At 44.2% G+C, this 21,398-nt stretch overlaps 1 protein-coding gene across 1 annotated transcript in view; it reads left to right on the top strand.

The window, feature by feature from the left end:
• IFT57 (intraflagellar transport 57) overlaps positions 1-19,324 on the top strand; it is a 34,566-nt gene extending 15,242 nt beyond the window's left edge. Inside the window, exons 5-11 of the mRNA XM_066621148.1 lie at positions 838-906; positions 6,009-6,128; positions 13,009-13,080; positions 14,701-14,832; positions 15,121-15,183; positions 18,123-18,189; positions 18,963-19,324. Coding sequence (XP_066477245.1) covers positions 838-906; positions 6,009-6,128; positions 13,009-13,080; positions 14,701-14,832; positions 15,121-15,183; positions 18,123-18,189; positions 18,963-19,144 — 705 coding nt within the window. The 3' untranslated portion in view covers positions 19,145-19,324. The remainder of the gene's footprint in view (positions 1-837; positions 907-6,008; positions 6,129-13,008; positions 13,081-14,700; positions 14,833-15,120; positions 15,184-18,122; positions 18,190-18,962) is intronic.
• Positions 19,325-21,398: the final 2,074 nt, after the last annotated feature.

Below are 21,398 nucleotides of genomic sequence, written 5' to 3'. Positions count from 1 at the left end.
GGGGCAGATCAGTGGTTAATGGAATCTGCAAATTCCAGATCTATGAATACAGTTGGATGCCTGTACTTGTCATGGAAAGAGCTGTAAAAATGGATTGTTCCACATTAGGCTTTTGGAGTTCTGGGTATTTTGTTTTTAATGTAGGTAAGTGTTCAAAAAAACTTATCATATTTTATTTATTTATTTATTATATCTTCTCACCTTTATCTGAAATTGTACAGCTTACCTTTTCCTGCTACATGGCTGTGGCCACAGAATTTGGAGTTCAGCAAATCTGGTCCAGTTGACTTCAAACTGGTTTTTGCTTGGATGCCTGTTGCTTAGAGAGGAACATCCTCAGGCACAAGGATATGTATTAGCATATGAAATAGCAGTCACAGATACAACTAGTGGCAGTTCCCATTACTGCTGCAGCAGTTTGTTTATTTAAAAGATTTTTATCCTGTTCTTTTAAAAAATTGGCTAAAGGAGCTGACATACAGTTCAATAGACACATACAACTTTACCAACTGTCACAGCCATAGGAATTGCTCTCAGCTATATTCATGTCCGACTGTGTTACATACAGCCATACGTGTGTATACCCAGAGGGGAGTCAAGACACTTGTGTCTGGAGCAAAACATCTCATGTGAAGGAGCAACAAGTGGTATTTTAATGCAAAGAAGGGTAAAACAGTTCTTTTCATGAAGAGCAACGCTAAAAGAATATTATACAACATCAGCACTTGACTTTCTTGAGTTTACTTTGACAAAGCGAATAGTTGTGATATAGTTCAGGGAATGTTTTACCCATAGTCTTGCAGTGCTTGCTAAATAATGTTTTATATGTTTTTAAAGGAAGAAGACACAGACAATGAAGAAAATTACATTGATCTGAATGTTCTAAAGGCACAAACTTACAAATCAGTAAGTGTTTTACTCTTTAGTTAGTATTGAGCATTGCCATGATTCCAAGATGGTCTTGCTTGAGTGAAAGACAATTCCATTCATGAAAATTGGTCCCTCTAATTTCAGTCCCTGAATCACATCCTATGCCATTGTGGAGAGTCCTCAGGAATGCCCTTTTCAGAGGCTTACGTGAGACAGCTGTGAAGAAGAAAATTTTGGTTCTAGGGCTTAATAACAAAGATCAAGATTAGACTGATACTGTCTCTCTGCAAATCTATAGTGCAGCCACATTCGGATGCCTATGGTTCTGGCTGCCAGATTTAAAAAGAAGAATATTACAGAGCTGGAAAGGTGCAAAAGGGAGCAACCAAAATTATCAGAGGGTGGAATACCTTCTTTACAATTTAAGGCTGCAATGTTTGGGACTTTTTAGGTTTTGAAAAAGGCAATTTATGAGGGACATGATTAAGAGGAATGAAATTATGCATGGTGTGAGGAGAGTGGCTAGAGATACCCTCTCTCACAGTACTGGAACTAGAGATCAACCAGTGAAGCTGTTTGAAAGGAATTCTGGGACAGGCAAAAAGAAGTACTACAAAGCGTAATTAGGCTGTGAAATTCATTGCCACAGTACATGGTGATGCACACTACCTTAGATGACTTTCAAAGAGAATTAGACACATTCATGGAGGGAAAGTCAGTGACTACTAGTCATGATGGCAATAAGCAAAGTCCGGGTTCAGTAACAGCTTGCCTCTGTATACCAGTTGCAGAGAAGCAAAAACAGGTTATGGGGGTTTACCTATTTCTCCTGTTTGTAGGCAGCTAACTGATGAGCCACTGTGGGAAATGGGATGCTGAACTAGCTGGCCTTTGGCCTGATCCAGCAGAGCTATTCATATGTATGGAACTAAAGTGGCTAAAGAGGACAAGGAAGTGCCACTGGGCAAGCAGAGTTTTGTTTGTATTAATTTGGATGCATGTCGGTCACATGCATTCGGATGCATGTATTAATTTGGCTTGGTCATGTCGTGAGAATGGATGGTGGCCAGATCCCAAAGGATCTCCTCTATGAAGAACTCGTGCAAGGAAAGCGCCCTACAGGTAGACCACAGCTGCGATACAAGGACATCTGCAAGAGGGATCTGAAGGCCTTAGGAGTGGACCTCAACAAGTGGGAAACCCTGGCCTCTGAGCGGCCTGCTTGGAGGCAGGCTGTGCAGCATGGCCTTTCCCAGTTTGAAGAGACACTTGGCCAACAGTCTAAGGCAAAGAAAGAAGGCCCATAGCCAGGGAGACAGACCAGGGACAGACTGCACTTGCTCCCAGTGTGGAAGGGATTGTCACTCCCGAATCGGCCTTTTCAGCCACACTAGAAGCTGTGCCAGAACCACCTTTCAGAGCGCGATACCATAGTCTTTCGAGAGTGAAGGTTGCCAAGTGCCAATTTGGATGCATGCTTTTGACTGGTGTATTTTCAATTTTAAAGGAAGGATAAATCTCTAGGGTTTCCCATGTTGCTTGCATCCATTGGCGTACAAATGGGGTGAGCTGGGGGGGGCCATAGGTCCCAAGTGCCACCCTCGGGGCGGGTGACACGACTAGAGGCTAAAATTATAATTTGTAGGAATAATATCGTTGAATACCGTTTGGTGCATAATTTACAGTAGAATGCAATGAAAAAACCAGAGTGAAATATCCCAATTATATCAAACGTTATGACACCATGAGTTATCAGACTGGGTGACACCAACCCTAGTGATGCCATTGGTGGGAAGGTTAGGTGTTGTACACTGGCCTAGATGACTTTTAACATGGATTCTATTGATGGTGGACTATATCAGTGGTTATAAACCATGATAGCTACATTGACCCTCTAGATGCAGGGTTAGTATGTCACTGAGTCAGGGTTGAATCCAGAGTTTGTATTGGGGGGGGGGGCATGAGCACTATCTTAACTTCAGAGCCCAGGTCAGCCAGGCACGTAGATCTGGGTTCTCAGTTGAACTTGTGCCTCTGTGGCTGCAGTTTGCTGGGTGGGTAGAGCTGGGCTTCTGCCTAGACTTGGAGACCAGATCTAACTGCTATGTAGACCTGAGCTCCCATTCTGACTGCCTTCTGGAGCTGCTTCTTTCAGGTAGTGAACCTGGGCTCCAGGTTGAACTTTGGTCTCCGTGGCCAAGGCAGACCTGGTAGACCTACCGTGGACAGGTAGACCTGGGCTCCCACCTGGACTTGCAGCCTAGATTAATTAATTTTGTCATATGGGGGGATGTCAAAAATTATGAGTTCTGAGTGCCAAATGACCTTCATATGCTGCCGCTTGCATCTATAGATCTTTCTCTTTCAGCTGCAAGCTGTTAATAACAATAAGACTTATAGATTGGCACTCCTTATCTGCGATTTTGGGACATACGTGGGACATGGAACCAGAGTACTGTTTGATTAATACAAATAATATATAGGTGGAGCCTGTTTATCCACAGAATTTCCATCTGAGAATCTGGCTCAAAATGGGTCCCCTGGACCTGTGTGGAACCAGATTTGGCCCCACCTGAGCACTCCGGAGGTGACCGGAGCCGTGCTTCAGTCGCCTCCAGAGGCTCTTCTGAGGCCCATGGAGGCCACACGCAGCCTCCACAGCCCTCAGAAAGGCCCCTGAAAGCGTCAGAAGGCAAAACCAGAAGTCGCCTTCTGACACTTTCAGAGGCCTGTGGAGGCCGCACGCCTAGAAGGGCACTACCGGTTTTTGAAATCTGTGTGATTTGATTTCATGCAGAATTGAATCCTGATAAGACAGAGGTTCTCCTGGTCCAGAAGTCCAAGACTCGGATATTGGACTACTGTCCCGCTCTGAATGGGGTTGTACTTCCTCTGAAGGAGCAGGTCCGCAGCTTGGGAGTGATCCTGGATCCACAGTTGCTCCTGGATTCCCAGGTGGCAGCTGTGGCCAGGGGAGCCTTTGCTCAACTTCAGCTGATTCAGCAGCTACTACCACACCCGAGTCGTTCAGACCTGGCCACGGTGGCCCATGCCCTTACTGCAATGTGCTGTATGTGGGGCTGCCTCTGAAGATGGTCCAGAATCTACAATTAGTGCAGAGTGCGGCCGCCCATGTGGTTGCTGGGGCTCGTCAGATCGCTGCTTCGGCGGCTACACTGGCTGCCAGTTCGTTTCTGGACTGAATTCAGAGTACAGGTGGAGCCTATTTATCTGCGTTAGTGACTTTTTGCAATTAACAAAAAAACAAGTTGTGCTAAATTCCATAGAGTTAAGCAAATACGTTGCAGCCTGACACTTGGGGCTAGAAGGAAACTAAAGCAGCTGTTATCAATCCCCTCCCCTCCATACTTAACCCTCAGCTCTCCATTGCCAGCTGTCCCCGCTTCTTTCACAGGTGGGATGCTGAGCTTTTAAGAGTCCAGTCCTATGCCTGCCTACTCAGAAGTAAGCCCCATTGTATTCAATGGGGCTTACTCCCAGGAAAGTGTGAATCGGATTGTAGCTTAAATCTCATACTTTGCTTGCTGGAGCAGGGAGAGCCTGCACTATCTCAGTCTGAGGTGGGGGGGGGGGAATTCGACAAACAATCCCTTGGTTTTTTAAAGCAGTCCCATCTGTTGCTACTGCACCTGTGTGTGTGTGTGTGTGTGTGTGTGTGTGTGTGTGTGTGTGAGAGAGAGAGAGCGAGAGCGCGCGCGCGCGCGCGCGCGAGTGCTCCATCTTGTTGCATGTGCTCTGGCTGCAGAGTTTTTCCGCCCCCCCTTACCCTCTTCAGCCTCTTTGCTGGCTCAGGGGCTCCAAGAGTGTTACTGTTCCTTGGCAAGGGGAACCTCTTCCATGGCTGCAGGGCTATTTCCCTGCCTGGGCAAGGCGGAGCCTTTTTGCAGTGTTTTGGGTTGCCTGGAAACTGAGTGAGAAGCCAGGGCAGGGCACAGGAGGCAAAGGTGTGTGTGAGTTTCAGTTCCCCTACCCCATTTGCAATGAGACAAATTGGCAGATAAATCCGTGGATAAATAAGTTGCACCTGTACTAGTTTTAACTTTTAAAGCCCTATACAGCTCAGGTCCAGGGTATTTGAGGGAATGGACAGAGTGGATAGGGAGATGCTCTTTACACTCTCATATAATACCAGAACCAGGGGACATCCACTAAAATTGAGTGTTGGGCGGGTTAGGACAGACAAAAGAAAATATTTCTTTACTCAGCGTGTGGTCGGTCTGTGGAACTCCTTGCCACAGGATGTGGTGCTGGCGTCTACCCTAGACGCCTTTAAAAGGGGATTGGACAAGTTTCTGGAGGAAAAATCCATTATGGGGTACAAGCCATGATGTGTATGCGCAACCTCCTGTTTTTAGAAATGGGTTATGTCAGAATGCCAGATGCAGGGGAGGGCACCAGGATGAGGTCTCTTGTTATCTGGTGTGCTCCCTGGGGCATTTGGTGGGCTGCTGTGAGATACAGGAAGCTGGACTAGATGGGCCTATGGCCTGATCCAGTGGGGCTGTTCTTATGTTCTTATGCCTCCTTCCGTACAATCCAATCCGTTGTCCTCAGGTCATCAGAGGGGGCCCTTCTGACTGTGCCGCCACCAGTGGAGGTGAGGGTGGATGGCGACAAGAGGGCCTTCTTGGTGGTGGCTCCCCGTTTGTGGAATTCCCTCCCCCTGGAACTGAGTACCGCTCCCTCTTTAGAGTACTTTTGGCAGTGGCTTAAGACCTTTTTATTTAAAGAAGCCTTTTATTGCTGACACAAGGAGGCCATGGCTTTTTATTCATTTTAATTTTGGGTTTTATTGTGTTTTATTGTTTTTAAATGTTTTATTTTTATACATATTTATATATTTTTTGTTTTTATATTATTTCTTTTGTCAGCCGCCTTGAGTGGTCTTTACTGGGACAGAAAGGCGGGATATAAATTCTATAAATAAATAAATACAGCATCCACGAGGGTTCCAGGAACAGAACCCTTGCAGATAAAGAGGGTCCACCTGTATAAATATATTGAATAGAAAAATGTATCAGAATTTGTATTAAAAAGTACATGTTGCTCTATATCCTATATTTCTGTCCATTTTAGTTTGCGCAAATAATCAATGCTGCTTATGTAATTTTCAATAGGATGTGACTGAATCAAAACAAGAAGAGATTTTAGAATCCACAGTAGATGCATCTGAGTGGAACCTTGAAGTGGAGCGAGTTCTTCCCCAGCTGAAAGTTACAATCAGAACTGACAATAAGGTGAACAGCGACTTGTCTATACTGTGCTACTACCTCTTGCTCATTGTTACCTAGCTTCATCCAAGACCCATCTTTGTAGGGATTTTGTTTAAAACACTGACTGTAATCAGTGCAGTTTAACAGCCCAATCCTGAGCTGGCCAGGGCATGCGGCTGTGGCAGCGCCAAAGATGGCTGCTGCCACATCCTGCACGCTTTGGGCAGCTGCCAGCAGCTCCTTGGAAGAAGGGACTTTTGTCTCCTTCTAACAGAGTAGCCCCCCAAAGCGTGCAGGATGTGGCAGCAATCATTTTTAGCACTGCAGTGGGGCTACTCGATTTACCACCAACAAAAAGGTCAGCGGTGAATCAAGTGCCTCCATGTCGGACGGTGAGCCCAATTTGGAGGCTTTGGATCCCGTGGAGCATCACTGCACCAGTTCCTCCCCGCTCCCTCCACTGGCCTGCCTCCCCAGAACACCTTCCCCCACGTCCCCACTTATCTCTCTGCTGCTTAGTGGTCTGGTGCCTGCCCTGCAGTAACCTGGCACCAGACAGCACTAGGCTACCACTGGTGCTCACCTGATGGTAGGGCCTGCAAACATGCCATAAGGCATGTTTGCGAAAGGATTGGGCTGTAAGCTATTTTGAGCTGAAGTTGCAAATCTACCAAATTTGAACTCCTTCCTGGTTATCTTTTCTGCAGAAAATCACACACCTGAAATCTGACTAAAGCCACTTCACTGATCTCTGAGTTTGTAAAAATAAACTAGCATCCTTGTTTTCTGGCATAAGCATGTAAATATGAATTTTAACTGTAAGTCTCTTATGAAAAGCAATGAAGGCACATAAGCAAATAAGAAATTGTGCACACTTTTTATTGCATCAAATTTATTGTGCTGTGATCGCACATAGTATAATTTGCGCAAATTCTGTGTATGGTATACATGGAAGCAGTTGCTTGACCCAGAATATTAATGAATAAATTAGTTAATGACTTAGACTAAGTACTTGAAATATTTCCCATTGGTAGCTACACATCTCTGACATGGTTGACTAAGGTTGCAGTCCTGTGCACACTTTCCTTGAAGTAAGCCGCACCAGACAAAGGGACTTACTTCTGAGTAGACGAGCATAGTATTGTATTCTAAGGAATCTGCAGTCATCTAGCAATGTGTGTGCTGGGTTATTCCACGCACTTCCTCAATTGCTTCCCTTAGATCAGGAGTATCCAAACACTTTGGCAGGAGGGCCACATCATCTCTGACACTGTGTCCGGGGCCAGGCAAAAAGAATTAATTTACATTTAAAATTTGAATAAATTTACATAAATGGATTTGTTAGAGATGGAACTTATATGAATGAATAAAGGTCTTGCAGTAGCTCAAGGCCTATAAAAGGCCTTGCACAAAGCACGGCTGACCTTTCCTTTACTGCTGCTGCATCACAGATATAAAACAGCAAGCAGTGGAGGGAACCCTTGTCCCACAGCTCACGCAAGTGGTCGAAAGTCACTCTCATGCTGAGAGCAGCTGTGTCAGGCCAGAATGGGCTCCAGCAAGTCTCCGGAGGACCAGAGGCTCATTGGAGACTGGGAGCTCCCTGCGGGCCAGATTGAGAGCCCCCAAGGGCTGCATGTGGCCCCAGGGCCAGGGTTTGCGCATTTCTGCCTTAGATCAACAGTTGTCAAACTTTTTGGTTTCCAGTGCACTTTACATTCGTAAAAGGAGTCTTGGAGAATCCCGCCAGTGAATGTGATGTTTCAGGGAGCCCCAGAGAACTGGCAAATTTGAGTGGCTCAGTAATGAGCTTGACGTGCAGGCTTACCACCTGCGTGTACTGTCATAAGGCACATTTGTGAGGCTTACTGCTGGGCAAGTGCCCGTGCTAGCCCAGTGCTGGGCTAGCGCTGGGCAGGTACCCAGCCTCCACCGCTCGGCGGTTGCATGGACCGCTGAGCCACGGTAGGGTAAGTGGAGGTGGGAAGGAGACTTCCGGGGAAGAGGCGTGATGGGAAGGTGGAAAGAGGGCAGACGTGAGGCGTGTCAGGGCGAGGGAGTGGGGAGGGAGGGAGGCAGGTCCAGTGGAGCTCTGCTCCACCTGATCTAGAGCATTTGCATGGGGCTTGGCACCCTACACAAACGCTTTTACCTTTTTGAGTAGCCCCATTGCGGGGCTACGTCCCTTACCCGGGAGAAGGGGACAAAAGTCCCCTTCTCCTGAGGTGCCGCCTGTGGTGGTCTGAGGAGTGCAGGCTATGACGGCAGCCGTTTTTGGTGCCACCGAAGCTGCGTGCCACAGGAGCTCAGGTTTGGGCTGTGAGCCTACTATTGAATATTAGTGAAGAGCTGAAACAGGAGGGGAATGAAGGAGAGCCATGAACAAGAGAGGCAGGAGGGATGGATGAGCAAACTGAATGGAGGGGTGGAGCCCCTGAAGGGTTTTTGGGGAGCCCCAGGGCTTCTAGGAGCATACTTTAAGAATCACTGCCTTAGCTGTTCAAGAGTTGCAGGCTTTCTATAATGGGAGTTTATAGGAATTAGAGCTTATGAAAATGTGTACGTTTTTTTAAAGACACCCTGTAGATGTTTAAGAAGCATTCGGAAAAAAAATCTTGGGTTGAAATCTTGTACATACTTACCTGAAAGTAACCCCATTGTAGAAATTACTTCTGAGTAGATACACTTAGGATTGTGCTGTTTGGTCCCCTAATCTTATATGTTCAGATTTATATGGTTAACCAAGTGTGGAGATTGCAGCTTTCTGTGAAAAGTAAATCTGAGTAGAATACTGTCTTCTTACGTATGCTGTTGTTGAACAGTCTTCCCTAAAGAAAAACTAGGCTTCTCAGTCAGGTATCAGCTCAACATTAAATTACTTTTGTACTTATTCATTCTTGCTTTTTACATCTTTTCTTTGTGTGATGAATTGACTGGTGCCTGTTTACTCTATTTGCCGCCCCATATTTAGTCCTCCTTTCCTCGTCTAGATCCTGTACAGTCTGTCTTTTGCCTAATGCATTCTATTGAAATGTTTCTATCAAAAACTCCAGTTTCTTTTGTTCTGACCAAATCAAAGGGCATCTTTTCTACCTGGGTTCTTTTTTTTACTCTGCCATCTTTGGATATATTGATCGCTCAGTATGATACTGTGTACACATCTGTGATTGTGTGTTCTGTTTGTGCTTGAATGGCTTTTTGTTGGGGCACTGCAGTGTTCTATCCTTCATTCCTTACTTTTCTCTCTGGATATTATTTTTCACCATTTTCATGCAATTGACTCTGGTTTGTCCTCTGCACCTTTTGCTTCTCTCGAGTTTTTATGTTTAAATTTCTTACCAACAGTTGTTTGGGGGGGGGGCGTTGCTGCTGTATCCAACTGAACATGCTGATGATGGAGCTCTTCCTCTTCACACCCAGATTCTCCCCTCCCCCTGTCACACAGCAGACTTTTCCGGGTTTCTTACATTTTTCCTGTCCATAAGGTACTGAAACTTTCAGGTTATCTACATCTCCTTCCCCCCCCCCACCCCAATCCATCTGCTACATTTTCAGGTTTCACATTTTCATGTTGGTACTTCCCCTTCATGTCCAAAACCTGTTAATTTTTGCAAGGCACATTAAGAATAACCACCATTGCTAGTATCTCAGCTATTGTAGATAGGAGACTTATGCCCTATTTGGTGGGGTGGGGGGTTGCCACCAGACAGCCTGGGAAAAGCAAGTAAAAATATTTTTTACTTACCTCCCTGTGAGCCACGTGACTGCCAATGGGTCTCCTTGAACTTATGCCACATATTTAACTGGTGTGAGTCCAGGGAGCCTCAGGGTCTTTTAGGCTGGGAAGTTGAAGGCCAGGATCCCAGCATGAGTGACTGCTTCTGAAATCTACCCTGCTTCCTGCCAAACAGCCATGACCTGACCCCACTGCCACCTTTTCTGCTCTAGCATGGCCTGGTGTATGTGCGGGGCCACCAGCTATTTGTGCAAGCAGTCCTGCAGTGCACAACAGTGGTGTGCCTGTTGTAACACCAGATTGGGTCTTATGGCAGCAGATCCTGCAGTCTGCTGCCATAAGCCTTTAGGAGAATTGGGCTACCTGTCTGCAGTCCTATACGTACTTTCCTGGGAGTAAGCCCCATTGAACACACTGAGACTTCAGATGTGCAGAGCAATCTGCGCTGCATCCATCACAACTTTGGGGCCAGAAGGTGCGCAACCCGAGGCAAGCAGAAAACTTTTCCCTTACCCCACATTGTGCTGCACTGGCTCCAGTGGGTCTACTTGGTTCTGTGCCACCTCAGGAGATGGGGCAGATCAGAACAGAGAAGCCAGAGGCTGCTGCATGCCACCCAGGAACATGGTCAGGATCCAGCATAACTCTGCCCACCCTGGGAACGCTCACTGCCCACCCTGAAACACCTCACTCCTGCCTCCTCCCTGCCCTCTTCTCAGACCCTTGCGTCAGCTGAGGTCAGCCGATGCAAACTTACCTGCTGGGCCTGGACCCGATTTAGGGAGGCCAGCGTAACTCTTTGTGTTGGCCTCCCCAACTCTAGAGTCAGCTCAAACGTGCCTTATGGCACCTTTGCAATGCCCCCAGGTCAGCACAAGTGACTTGTGTTGGCCTAACCCGGAATTAGGATTGTGCTCTTAGACATCCATCTCAATGGCTTACCTAGGATATCTGATGTCTGGGACTGGCCAGTGAGATTCTCCAGGGAAACCAGGTCTACCAGCTGCTCAATGGCACATTTGACACCTGGAATGGATTGTCACACCCTTGGTATGCTGCTGCGTAAGATTATGATTGTAGAGATAAAAATTGAAAACAACATGCAGTGGGGGGGACGACTAACATCTACATTTTTTCAAACATCAGATGGAATCATTATGAAATGAGCTGAATGACTCTACAAGGTGTCAAATAAATTTCTCTAGTATTTGTGCAGTATAATTTAACTGCTGAGCCTTAAACCTCCTCCCCCATTTTTATTTTTACCCTCCCTCATCATGCTGTCTCCTTCTGCCTACCTGCAGCTCTTTTGTAAAGTCAGAGCACCTCTGCTAAAATGCACAATTACAGTAATGGGGGGGAAAGCATCTCCTTTCCTGAAATCTGCACTGGCTCCTTGTATATTAATTCAGGCTCCTACTCTTTGGAGACTTAATTTTCACAAACAAGATATGAGATGTAAGGCTGTGTTTGAACTATACCACTTTAGGCTGCAGATTGAGGCTCACCTGATTCAGTGTTCCTCTATTCACAAGGATAATGGATATTGAAGAACAGGATTCTACTAAATAATAATAACAGCTGGGCTTACCAGAGGAACCTCGGAGAAGGAAAGGAAGGTTTTGGGATACAAGAAGAAAAGTGGGGGGGCAGGAAACTGAAGAAAGGAAAAGAGAGGGGTTCAGACAATGGCAAAAGACCCCAGGTGGATACAGCTCTGTATAGCCTGATCCAAGGACTAGAGAAAAGGGATAAACCTAGAAGCAAGCTGTAGAAGCACTTCACCCACTTGCAGTGGTAGAGCTAGCCTTGCCTGCTGAACAGATACCGGTAAATGGTAAGCCAAGTCCTTCAAAGGAACATTTCCCGGCTGTCTCGTGGTTATTAACTTTCAATTAAAGTTTTTAGTGGATCGATTTCAGGAATCTGTTTGGTAAAGGAGACCTGAGGCAAATCTCGGGCATCTTACTAAAAGATACAACATTTAGAAAAACCTTCACACATTCTCAAACACATAGCACTTGTCTCCTTTTTCTTTTCACCACAGAATTATGCAGTTGTGCCATTGGCCATTACACTGGGTCCCCACACAAGATTGCTTTTTTTATCATGAGTGCATATTACTTGTGTTTTTAAAAGGCACTGCCAGTAACAACACAGGTTCATCTATTGTGGCACACTGGCTAGATGTTTATATCTCTCCAGTCCTTCAGAGAGATCATGAGTGTATATTCTCCCCCCTTATTTACATCCTTACAACAATTCTGTGAGATAGTTATGACTGATGCAAGACCACCCAGTGAACTTGGAAGCTAAGTTAGGATCAGAACCCAGGGGTTTCCAGTTTAACAGTTAACCACTGCATCACTTTGGAATACAGATGTACTTATATCAGAAGCTGTGATATTTCTATGAAGCTCCCTGAGTGGCTTGGGCAAATCATTAGTTCTCAGCCTGTCTTATTGTACAGACTTGTCATAAGGCTAAAATGCCAATCTTTAGAAAGGGTATGTAAATGGCAAATCTACCTGCAGTCAGTGCATTCCCTTTATTAGCATATTTGGATAACTTCTACACATAGTCAGCTCATCTGTTTATTTTCAGTTTACATTTGTGCATGTGAACCCAGGTCTGGAAGTGCTTCCCCAATACTACCTGCTGTGGGTCTATACTGGCTGATCCTTTTTTCTTTCTCCATTCTACCTTCCTTAGATGTCTGGGCACTGGCCATTATGGGTTCTGTGAAGCGCCTAATATTTTTGTCAGTGCTGAATTTGAATTAATTCTTTAACGGTGGTAATAATAAGCGTGAAGATTTTGTTTCTTAGTCAATGCAGTCTTGCTCTCTCTTTATGTGCCGCTCTCTCTTTGTGTGCCGGAAGAACCGAGTGGAACTGAGATCAATATTAGTGCCTGGAGCACTCTGCTAGAATGATTTCTGGAACAACATTTGCAAGCAGAAAACCAATTGCAAACAGTGTTGCTTCATAGCCATTGGCAATGAGGATCAGAATTTCTCTCACAGATGCATCCCAAGCTTTTTGACTGTTTCAGTCTAATAGAATAGTTGTAGGGTTGGTGCTTGCAATCTTGTGCAGGTGTGATTATGCAGATATGATGAATATTGCAGGCTATGTACATAAACCTTTAAAAAAATTTAAATTGCAGGATTGGAGAATTCATGTAGATCAAATGCACCAGCATCAAGATGGAATTGAATCTGCTTTAAAAGATACTAGGGTAAGTATCAAATATGTACAACCTTCTCAAAATGTGGTAGATTTTTACTGAGTTTGTGGTAATTCAGGGGATTCTTATGTGATAACTTCTGCTTACTATATGTGTGGTCCCTTCAAGTGCTTATGGCAGCAGTTCTCAAACTCCCAGTGAGTGTGTAACCCTCTGTAAGTCCTTGCGGGGGAGAGGGGAGGCAGCGACACAGTCACCAGGATTGCATCACTTTGGAGGAGTGCAGGGGCTTGCTGAGACTTACCACAGCCTGCTGCGGGTGTGGGGAGGCTGCTGCAGGCTGTGGTAAGTCTCTGCAAGGCCCTGTGCCCCTCCAAAGCAATGCGATCCTAACAATCATGTCACTGCCTCCTCCCTACCCCTTGAGGGGTCAGAGGCCAGGACTCTGGCTGGAGTGTTGCGATGCCCCAGTTTGAGAACCACTGGCTTATGTGATACCTGATGCATGTCTTGGGTGCATCAGCCACCAGAAAAAAGCAACTGCCACCAGATTTCTTCCAAAGCTCGTCAGCGAGTTGGAACATATAGTGAAAGCTTGAAAAGTCTTCTAGAAATGAGTGAGTGTGGGGATCAAAGCATTATGGGAAGGCAAATAAGTCTCTTTCCTAAAGTGGTGGTTTTGTACATTTTGACATGGCTGACTTTTCCCTTATAAGGAAGGGGACACCAGCTGGTGACAGTAAACATGCCATCTGCATTTGACTTTTCAAGGTCACAAGGCAGGTGTGAACTGACAACTTTGATGTTTGGAGCAGTTTGGAACTTGTTGAGGCAGATGGTCCCCACTAAACACTGTTAATTCACTCTAAGAAATAGACAGTCACAAGGTTCACTATTTTGTTGCGGAATCCCATTGACTTGCTAACACATCAAACCAGAGCCACAGACAGGAATGACAGTTGAGTGAATAAATTATTTGAAGACTGCAGCCATGGAGTTTGTCCAGTGATGACAATCTGAGATGTAGATGGACATTTTCAGTAACAAAGTAAATCCCATGACAAAGAACAGGACGTTTGTGATGTTTCAATCTTTAAAAAATTCATTCATGTTTTTGTAACTATACTTCCTTGAATTATGAAAGCATGAAAGAATGAAATAGAAGTCTCTTACATTAGGACTTGTGTAATTTGAACAGGCAGAAAACAAGAGCACAGATTAGTTTTTTAATTTTTGGACCTAGTTTTGGGTGAACAGGTGACTTCTTTAGGACAGGTTTAGTATCTCTTATCTAAAATGCTTGGGACCAGAATTGTTTGAGATTTTGTAATATCTACATAGTGAGATCTTAGATAGGGGAATTTGGACATGTGCAGAAAAGATATATTGTAGCTAAAGTGGGGCTAGGAGGGTCTTGGGCTAGGAATAAACTGTTGTGCACCTGCACTTTGACTATGACCCATCATATCAGCTTAGGTATAGAATTTTTCACCTGTGGTGTCAAGTTTCAGATTTTGGAGCAGTTGAGTCTGTATATCAATTCAATGATGCTTTCACCAGGATCCAAAGAAACATACATGTAGTGTCTTGAACCCATGCCCAAGTCTAAAATACATCTTTGGATCCCAGTCAGGCTTCATTGGGTAGCTGACTTGTGTCAATCTGTTCTAGGGCTACCTTGACAAACTTCATAATGAAATCAGCAGAACGCTGGAAAAGGTCAGTAGCCGGGAAAAATACATCAACAACCAACTGGAGCACCTGGTTCAGGAATTTCGCTCTGCACAGGCTCTTCTGAGCGAGGTAACAAAATTACAACAACTTTTTACTTGTGCAAGATTAGATTTCTGTTAAGAGGCTGTAATGGTGTCTCCAAACTTTGACTGAGGGTTTTACTGTAACATTTGCTCATGTACTATGAAACTATCAACATGAGAGATGTGTATCTTGCTTTTGAGATGTCATGTATAGATCGGATTGTACAAGCCTCTTATGTATACATTCACATTTAGGGTTGCTAATATAAAATGGGACATCTCACAAGAGCTCTTTGCTATACTTTTTTGATAAGATGCTATATTTTCTTCACAGGCCAAAGAGAAATACCAGCAAGGAAGTGGGGGGGTTACAGAGAGGACTAGAACTCTGTCTGAGGTAAAATTTCTTAATTGTTGTGATGAATGCATGTGCTATTTGTACAAAATGTGAAATTCTTAAGATAAACAAAATCAAGCACTTAATATTTTTATACAGCCTTTGCTAAGTTGGTGTGCTTATGATGCATTTCGTTTTTACCTATGCATGCCTCCTGGAAAGTAAGGTCCTTCTGAATGCAGTGGGACACAGATGTTTGGAATCTGGAGCACAATCTGACAGGGGAAATTTATGAATTCAACTACTACCGGTTCCGTCCTTTGAGGCAATTTACTTAACTTCTTAGTTAAATGTTTCTAAACTCCTCCTCCTGTAAACTTGTTCAGGATGAATGTGTTACTGCTTTTCATTTCCAAAGCACTTCTTGTAAGCATTAAGCTTCATTATTTATTCTTCTGAGATGATTAATTTTAAATGACAAGAGTGCATAACTTCACATGCCTAGATGGGCCACTGGCAATGCCAGAGTAGTTAATGGAATGCATTCCTGTCATCCATTTTATGTTGACAATGGGTGAATGAGGGCCCAAACCAGAACTATGCACGCCGGCTCAGCACTGATATGCAGTGTCACAAATGTGTCATGAGGCATGCCTATGACACCTCCAGGCCAGCACGGATGCTGGCTTAGCACAAGGCTGTGCTGAGCCAGCGTTTGGTTTTTACCTGTGCGTGCCTCCTAGAAAGGTGGAGGCATAAATGGGGGGAAAGGTGTTCCAGGGCGGGGGAAGGCGTGGGACGGGAGGTGGGTGGGACTGATAGAGCTCAGTTCCGCCAGATATGAAACCCTGCATCAGGCCTGAAGTTTCTCAGTTTAGAGCACATGTTGAACTTGCATCTTTGAGCTCTTTTCCACAAAATGTGAGGGGTTGGTACATGGATTTTCTTACTCTGAATTTCCTACTTTCCCATGAAGAATAGTTTGACTGTCAAAGAGAATTGTCTTGTAAAAGCCTGATAAAAGCCTGAAGGCCTGATACAGTGCTGCTTTACTCTGCACCAGCTAAATAGTTGGTGCAGGGTTGAGTAGCCCCACTGCTGAGCATTTCCCCTTCTCCTTAACAAATGTTCCCTTCCCCGGAGGAACTGGTGGTGGCTGCCCAGCATGCTCAGGATGTTTCTGCAGCCCTGGGCACCAGGTGGCTCAGGGTTAGGCTGTCCAAATGCTTGTTTTCCCAACTGCATACCAGTCTAGACAAAGGCAAGAGGAACTTGTTTGTTTTTTTAAAAAGCTGGGCTATTGCAAGGACATCCTATTAATAAACTAGAATCCTTTTTGAGACCTCCAGTTCTTGTTTAAGCCACAATGTGTAAAAAGCACTTTTTCGTGCACTTGTTACCCCTACAGTATTTCTATCACAACTTTTTAGATTCATGATATATCCTTGCCTTGATGACTCATTTACCCTTAAGTATCATGGAATAATGGGGGAAGTATTCTTGGTTCTGTTGGAGCTGTCTGTCAAGCTGGTGTACTGTGTGTGCTGGTTTTATCAGCCATTTCTACAGAGAAATAATGAGGTATCTAAAAAGTGATCACATTGGCTTGGAAACCAGGGAAGTTTTAATTAAAGGAATTTTAAAATGCTACATTCCTTTAGAGCAGTGGTTCTCAAACTTTTAGCATCGGGACCCACTTTTAAAAATGAGAATCTGTTGGGACCCACCAAAAGTGATGTCATGACCGGAAGTGATATCATCAAGCAGGAAAATTTGTAACAGTCCTAGGCTGCAATCCTACCCATACTTACCCAGGAGTAAGTCCCATTTACTATCATTGTTTAAGCATAAAAATATGTACAGATCTGTAACATTTTCCCAAATGCGATTACTTACCATTGTAACATTAAGTCTGATATATTAAAAATAAAATTTTGAAATAAACAGGTACCTTCCTGGACTTGGCTCACAACCCACCTAGTGGGTCCCGACCCACAGTTTCTCAGTTTAGAGCACATGTTGAACTTGCATCTTTGAGCTCTTTTCCACAAAATGTGAGGGGTTGGTACATGGATTTTCTTACTCTGAACTTCCTACTTTCCCATGAAGAATAGTTTGACTGTCAAAGAGAATTGTCTTGTAAAAGCTCAGTATTCTCTCCATGGGAAGTGAGGTTCTGATCTCCAGAACCTCCACAGGCCTATTTTTCAAATAGGCATATTGCAACTAGTAAATAGAACCTGAGAAAAGATCCAGAAAGGTTTGAGACTAAAGAAGCTAAAGATGTTGGGTTTTATACTTTAGAGGTCCTGAGTCTTGTAGTATAAAATCTGAATGGGGATATTATTTTGGTCCCTGGTTTGTAAATGGACAGAAGCAACATCACAAAAATCCTTTTTATACCAGTGTTTAACTGCAAGTTGTGTTCTTTTTAAAACTGGTGGTGATAACTGGGTTTGAAAATGTGAAGGATATAATTCAGCCGAATGAGAAACTCGGCATCAAGGTTAATAAAAATTAGATTTAGTTTGCAGTCCTATGCACGTTTGTCTGGCAGTAAGCCCTGTTGAACACAGTGAGACTTACTTCTGAATAATTGTGTATATGATGATCCTCTTAGATCCTTTGTTTTTCTTACTGAATTCCACAAAAAACACACCTGCAGACCAACAAGCAATATTTTCTACACAATCACAGCAACCGGGGTATGTTATCTAGGTTCTAACATACCAATGTCCCTTCACCAAAAGAACACTAAAAACAGTGTTTCTAGGTCTTTGTCCTCTTCCTTTAGGTAAAGTTGGAATAGATTTTGTCATAATTGGAAAAAAAAACATTGTGGGATATTGACAGAATAAGGCACAGTCATCTAATAACATGTTTAGCTTCTCAGAAAAATGACGGATTTTTGTATGTTTTGTACTACTTTTTATGCTATAATTATTTTAAACTGAAAATGAATAAAATATGAGATTTAAAAAAATCTATTTTTCTTTAAGATTACTGAAGAATTAGAGAAGGTAAAGCAGGAAATGGAAGAGAAAGGAAGTAGTATGACAGATGGAGGTAAGTCTGACCTTGAGATCCTTCCTCAGGCATTGTTCCCATCTTCTGAGCTGCTTAGTAACACTTGGATTAAGGGGAAAACGTGAGTGCAGAACAGGAATTGCTGACATGTAGTTGGATTCTGTGGTTCCTATTGGAAACATGGAACATTGTGCCCTGTCTTGGTACCAGGGGCTCACTGAAAACAGGATCTGATCCTTAAGCATTTGCTGTAATTGACAAAAGCAGAAGTATGCATGCGGCTGGTAGAAAAGGTTAAACGTGTAGGAAATGTCCATTCTGAAATCCTCATAAGGCTAAACCTTTCTCAGACATGACACTCTTGCTGAGAAGCTTCTTTGTGTGTAACTGTATGTCATCCATAGTACTTTGAGATTTGTGAGGCTGCCATAATACTGGGATGTTGGTGGGCTCCATACCGATATATACTGAAGAATACATTTGCAGAGGGCACACTTTTCTTTGGGAAATATCCCTTTTTTTAAATAGAACATTTAATATTGTCACTATAAGTGCTGAAAATGTCTGTACATTTTTATGCGCATCTGTAGATCCAAAATGTCAGGAAGATGGTAGAGTTACCTTCTAATTTTAAAATACCTTGCATGCAAAATGATTATCCAAAAATGATAAAGTCTTCAGAGTATTGTCATCCTTTGTTCATTTAGCTCTCTCGATTAGAAGGGGGAGGGAATTTATGAGCAAGAAATAATACCTTTCTTTGTCTGGGAAACTGACAGAGAAATGTACTGTTTTGCATTTTTCTTTAACAGCTCCTTTAGTAAAGATTAAACAAGCTTTAACCAAACTGAAGCAAGAGACCGTTCAGATGGACATACGAATTGGTGTAGTAGAACACACGTTACTTCAGTCGAAACTGAAAGAAAAATCAAATATGACTAGAGAGATGCATGCTACTACAATTCCAGAATCTTCAGCTGTTGGTACCTATTAAATTTGCTTGATGTTCATTTATTATTTTTCAGGCAAATCAAATCTTGTACATAATATATACTTTTTATATCATGTGTGTCATGTTATGGAGAATGTTACAGATTTGTTAATTCTGTTTGTTACATTTTGTGTCCAGGAAGATTTGTGGCATACAACAACCCCTTCTGTTTGTAAAAATGTATTAATAAAATCTAATTAACATGTTTCCAGTATGTTAAGCCAAGAGGTTTGAATTGAATCTGGAGGAATTATTGAAAGCAAAAAATCTTGCAAAACTTCTCAGTAGCAATGGGAAATTCAGTGAGATTGATTCCCCTCCATGGGCTTTAGATCAGGGCTTTCTAAGATAAGGCCCACATCACTTCTACTCACTCCAAAGAGGGTACAGAGAGCAAGGAATATCAGTGCAATCCTATATGTGTTTACTCAGAAGTAAGCCCCACTGTATTTAATAGTCTGCAGCTCTATGTATGCTTACCTGGGAATCAGTCTAACACCTTTAACTTGGCAATGGCTGCTACAGCATGAATCTGCATTTAGCTTCCCCCAATCTTCTCAGATTAGCAGCTTAGGTGTGGTGGAATGCAGAGTGTAACAGCACTGCATTGCTTTGCATCACAATAGACCCAGAGTAGAATGTGAAATTTGCAGGTTGGCTGTATTTGCAGCAGAGGGAAAGGGTGTAGAATATGTTATGGTGGCCTGTGGCTGCAAAAGAGACTTGGAGGACAAGGATATTGAAGCTGTTATAATCAGGAAAGGGAGCTATTTGGCCTGTGAGAGGATGTTAAGAGATGAACAGAGATAGGAGCAAAAAGAAATGCTCCACACATGGAAGGAATAGTTGAGCTGTTGGAGATAACAGTGGTGCTAATGAAGGGCTTTCTGTTGACAAGGCGTAGAAGAATGGTTCATTTCTAGATTATAGGTGAACAGTATTTTTAGAAAGTAATCTTTGCTCTTATGTGCACATTCCCCCTCCCATCAAAACTAACAGTTTTTGGTTAAAATGTTTGGGCCCTGGCCCTGCCCCAGTCTGATGAGTCATAATGTTTGACTGTACATCTGACTTGAGTGTGAAGTCAAACTATATTTATGTTAAGCGTGTGCTTAATTGATTGGTGGGTAGGTTAAATCTTTCTCCCATCTTCGGGGGGGGGGGGGATCGAGCGAAATCCAATTGCTAATTAGCTTAAAAGAAGCAAGCACATCAGCATTAAGCATACATTTAATGTAATGTGTAGTTTGACCCTGCTATCCTTTCGATCAGCAGTCTCCAAACTGCAAATCTGTGTTCAGAAAAAGGCGCCCTGTCGCAGCACTTTGTTCTGGGCTGCCACGTCTTATTTTTTTCAGCCAATCTCAGAAACTCTTGCTGGGCAGCTGCATCCACTGCCCGTCACTCCAGCAGAGTGTGTGCCCCAATTTTTGGGTGGAAGCGGCTGCCCAGAAAGCACCACACTGCACAGTGTCTCCTTTTTCTGAATGCTAGGTCTGGCCCACAAGCCACAGTTTGGAGTCTGCTGTTTTAGATCATGGGCCAGTGGACTTCAGTGCTTGGATCCATACTGGCTAATTTTTTCCAGGAAATGCAAGACCCTGAAGAGTCACTGGAAGCAACAGAGGAGGCATTTGTGCCTAGTGTCTGTTTTCACTGTTCTAGGAAAGCTCAATGCGCCCTTGGAGAACAATTGGCTTGAAGATTTAAAGGCACTTCTTTAATGCACTATAGGCCTAGTCCTGGGATCGGCAACCTGTGTTTTTAGAGCCACATGCGGCTCTTTCAGCCATCTGCTCTGGCTCCTGCAGGCTGGGATTTAAAGGGGCAGGAGGGGCGGCTGCTGCTCTGGCTCCTGCAGGCTGGGATTTAAAGGGGCAGGACAGGCGGCTGCTGCTTTCCCCTTGGGCGGATGGGGAGATTGTTTTGTGCAGGCCGGGCTGCTGCTGCTTTCCCCTTGGGGGGAGCGGGAGATTGTTTTGTGCTGCGGGGGAGGGAAAGGGGGGCTTGGCCGCTCCTGCCTGGGAAGATGGTGTGCTGGGGCTTCGCCTGCTCCCGTAATGCGCTGTGCGCCCTCTACGTCCTGTATATGGTGAGTGTGGCTGACAGCAGCCAGGCTCCCCTCCTGGCGTCCTGCCATCCTGAGTGTGGCTGGCAAAGAGTGGGGGCGCCAGGCGGGTGGGCTTCCAGTGGGGGGTTGGTGGGGGCGCAGAGGCAGGAGGGGGAGCCCAGACAGGGCTGCCTGGGTGGGGGGAGG

The sequence above is a fragment of the Tiliqua scincoides genome, chromosome 3 (assembly GCF_035046505.1).
Source record: "Tiliqua scincoides isolate rTilSci1 chromosome 3, rTilSci1.hap2, whole genome shotgun sequence".
Lineage (NCBI taxonomy): Eukaryota > Metazoa > Chordata > Lepidosauria > Squamata > Scincidae > Tiliqua > Tiliqua scincoides.
The sequence above is the reverse complement of the archived record's forward strand: the minus strand, read 5'-3'. Positions and strand labels throughout refer to the sequence as shown.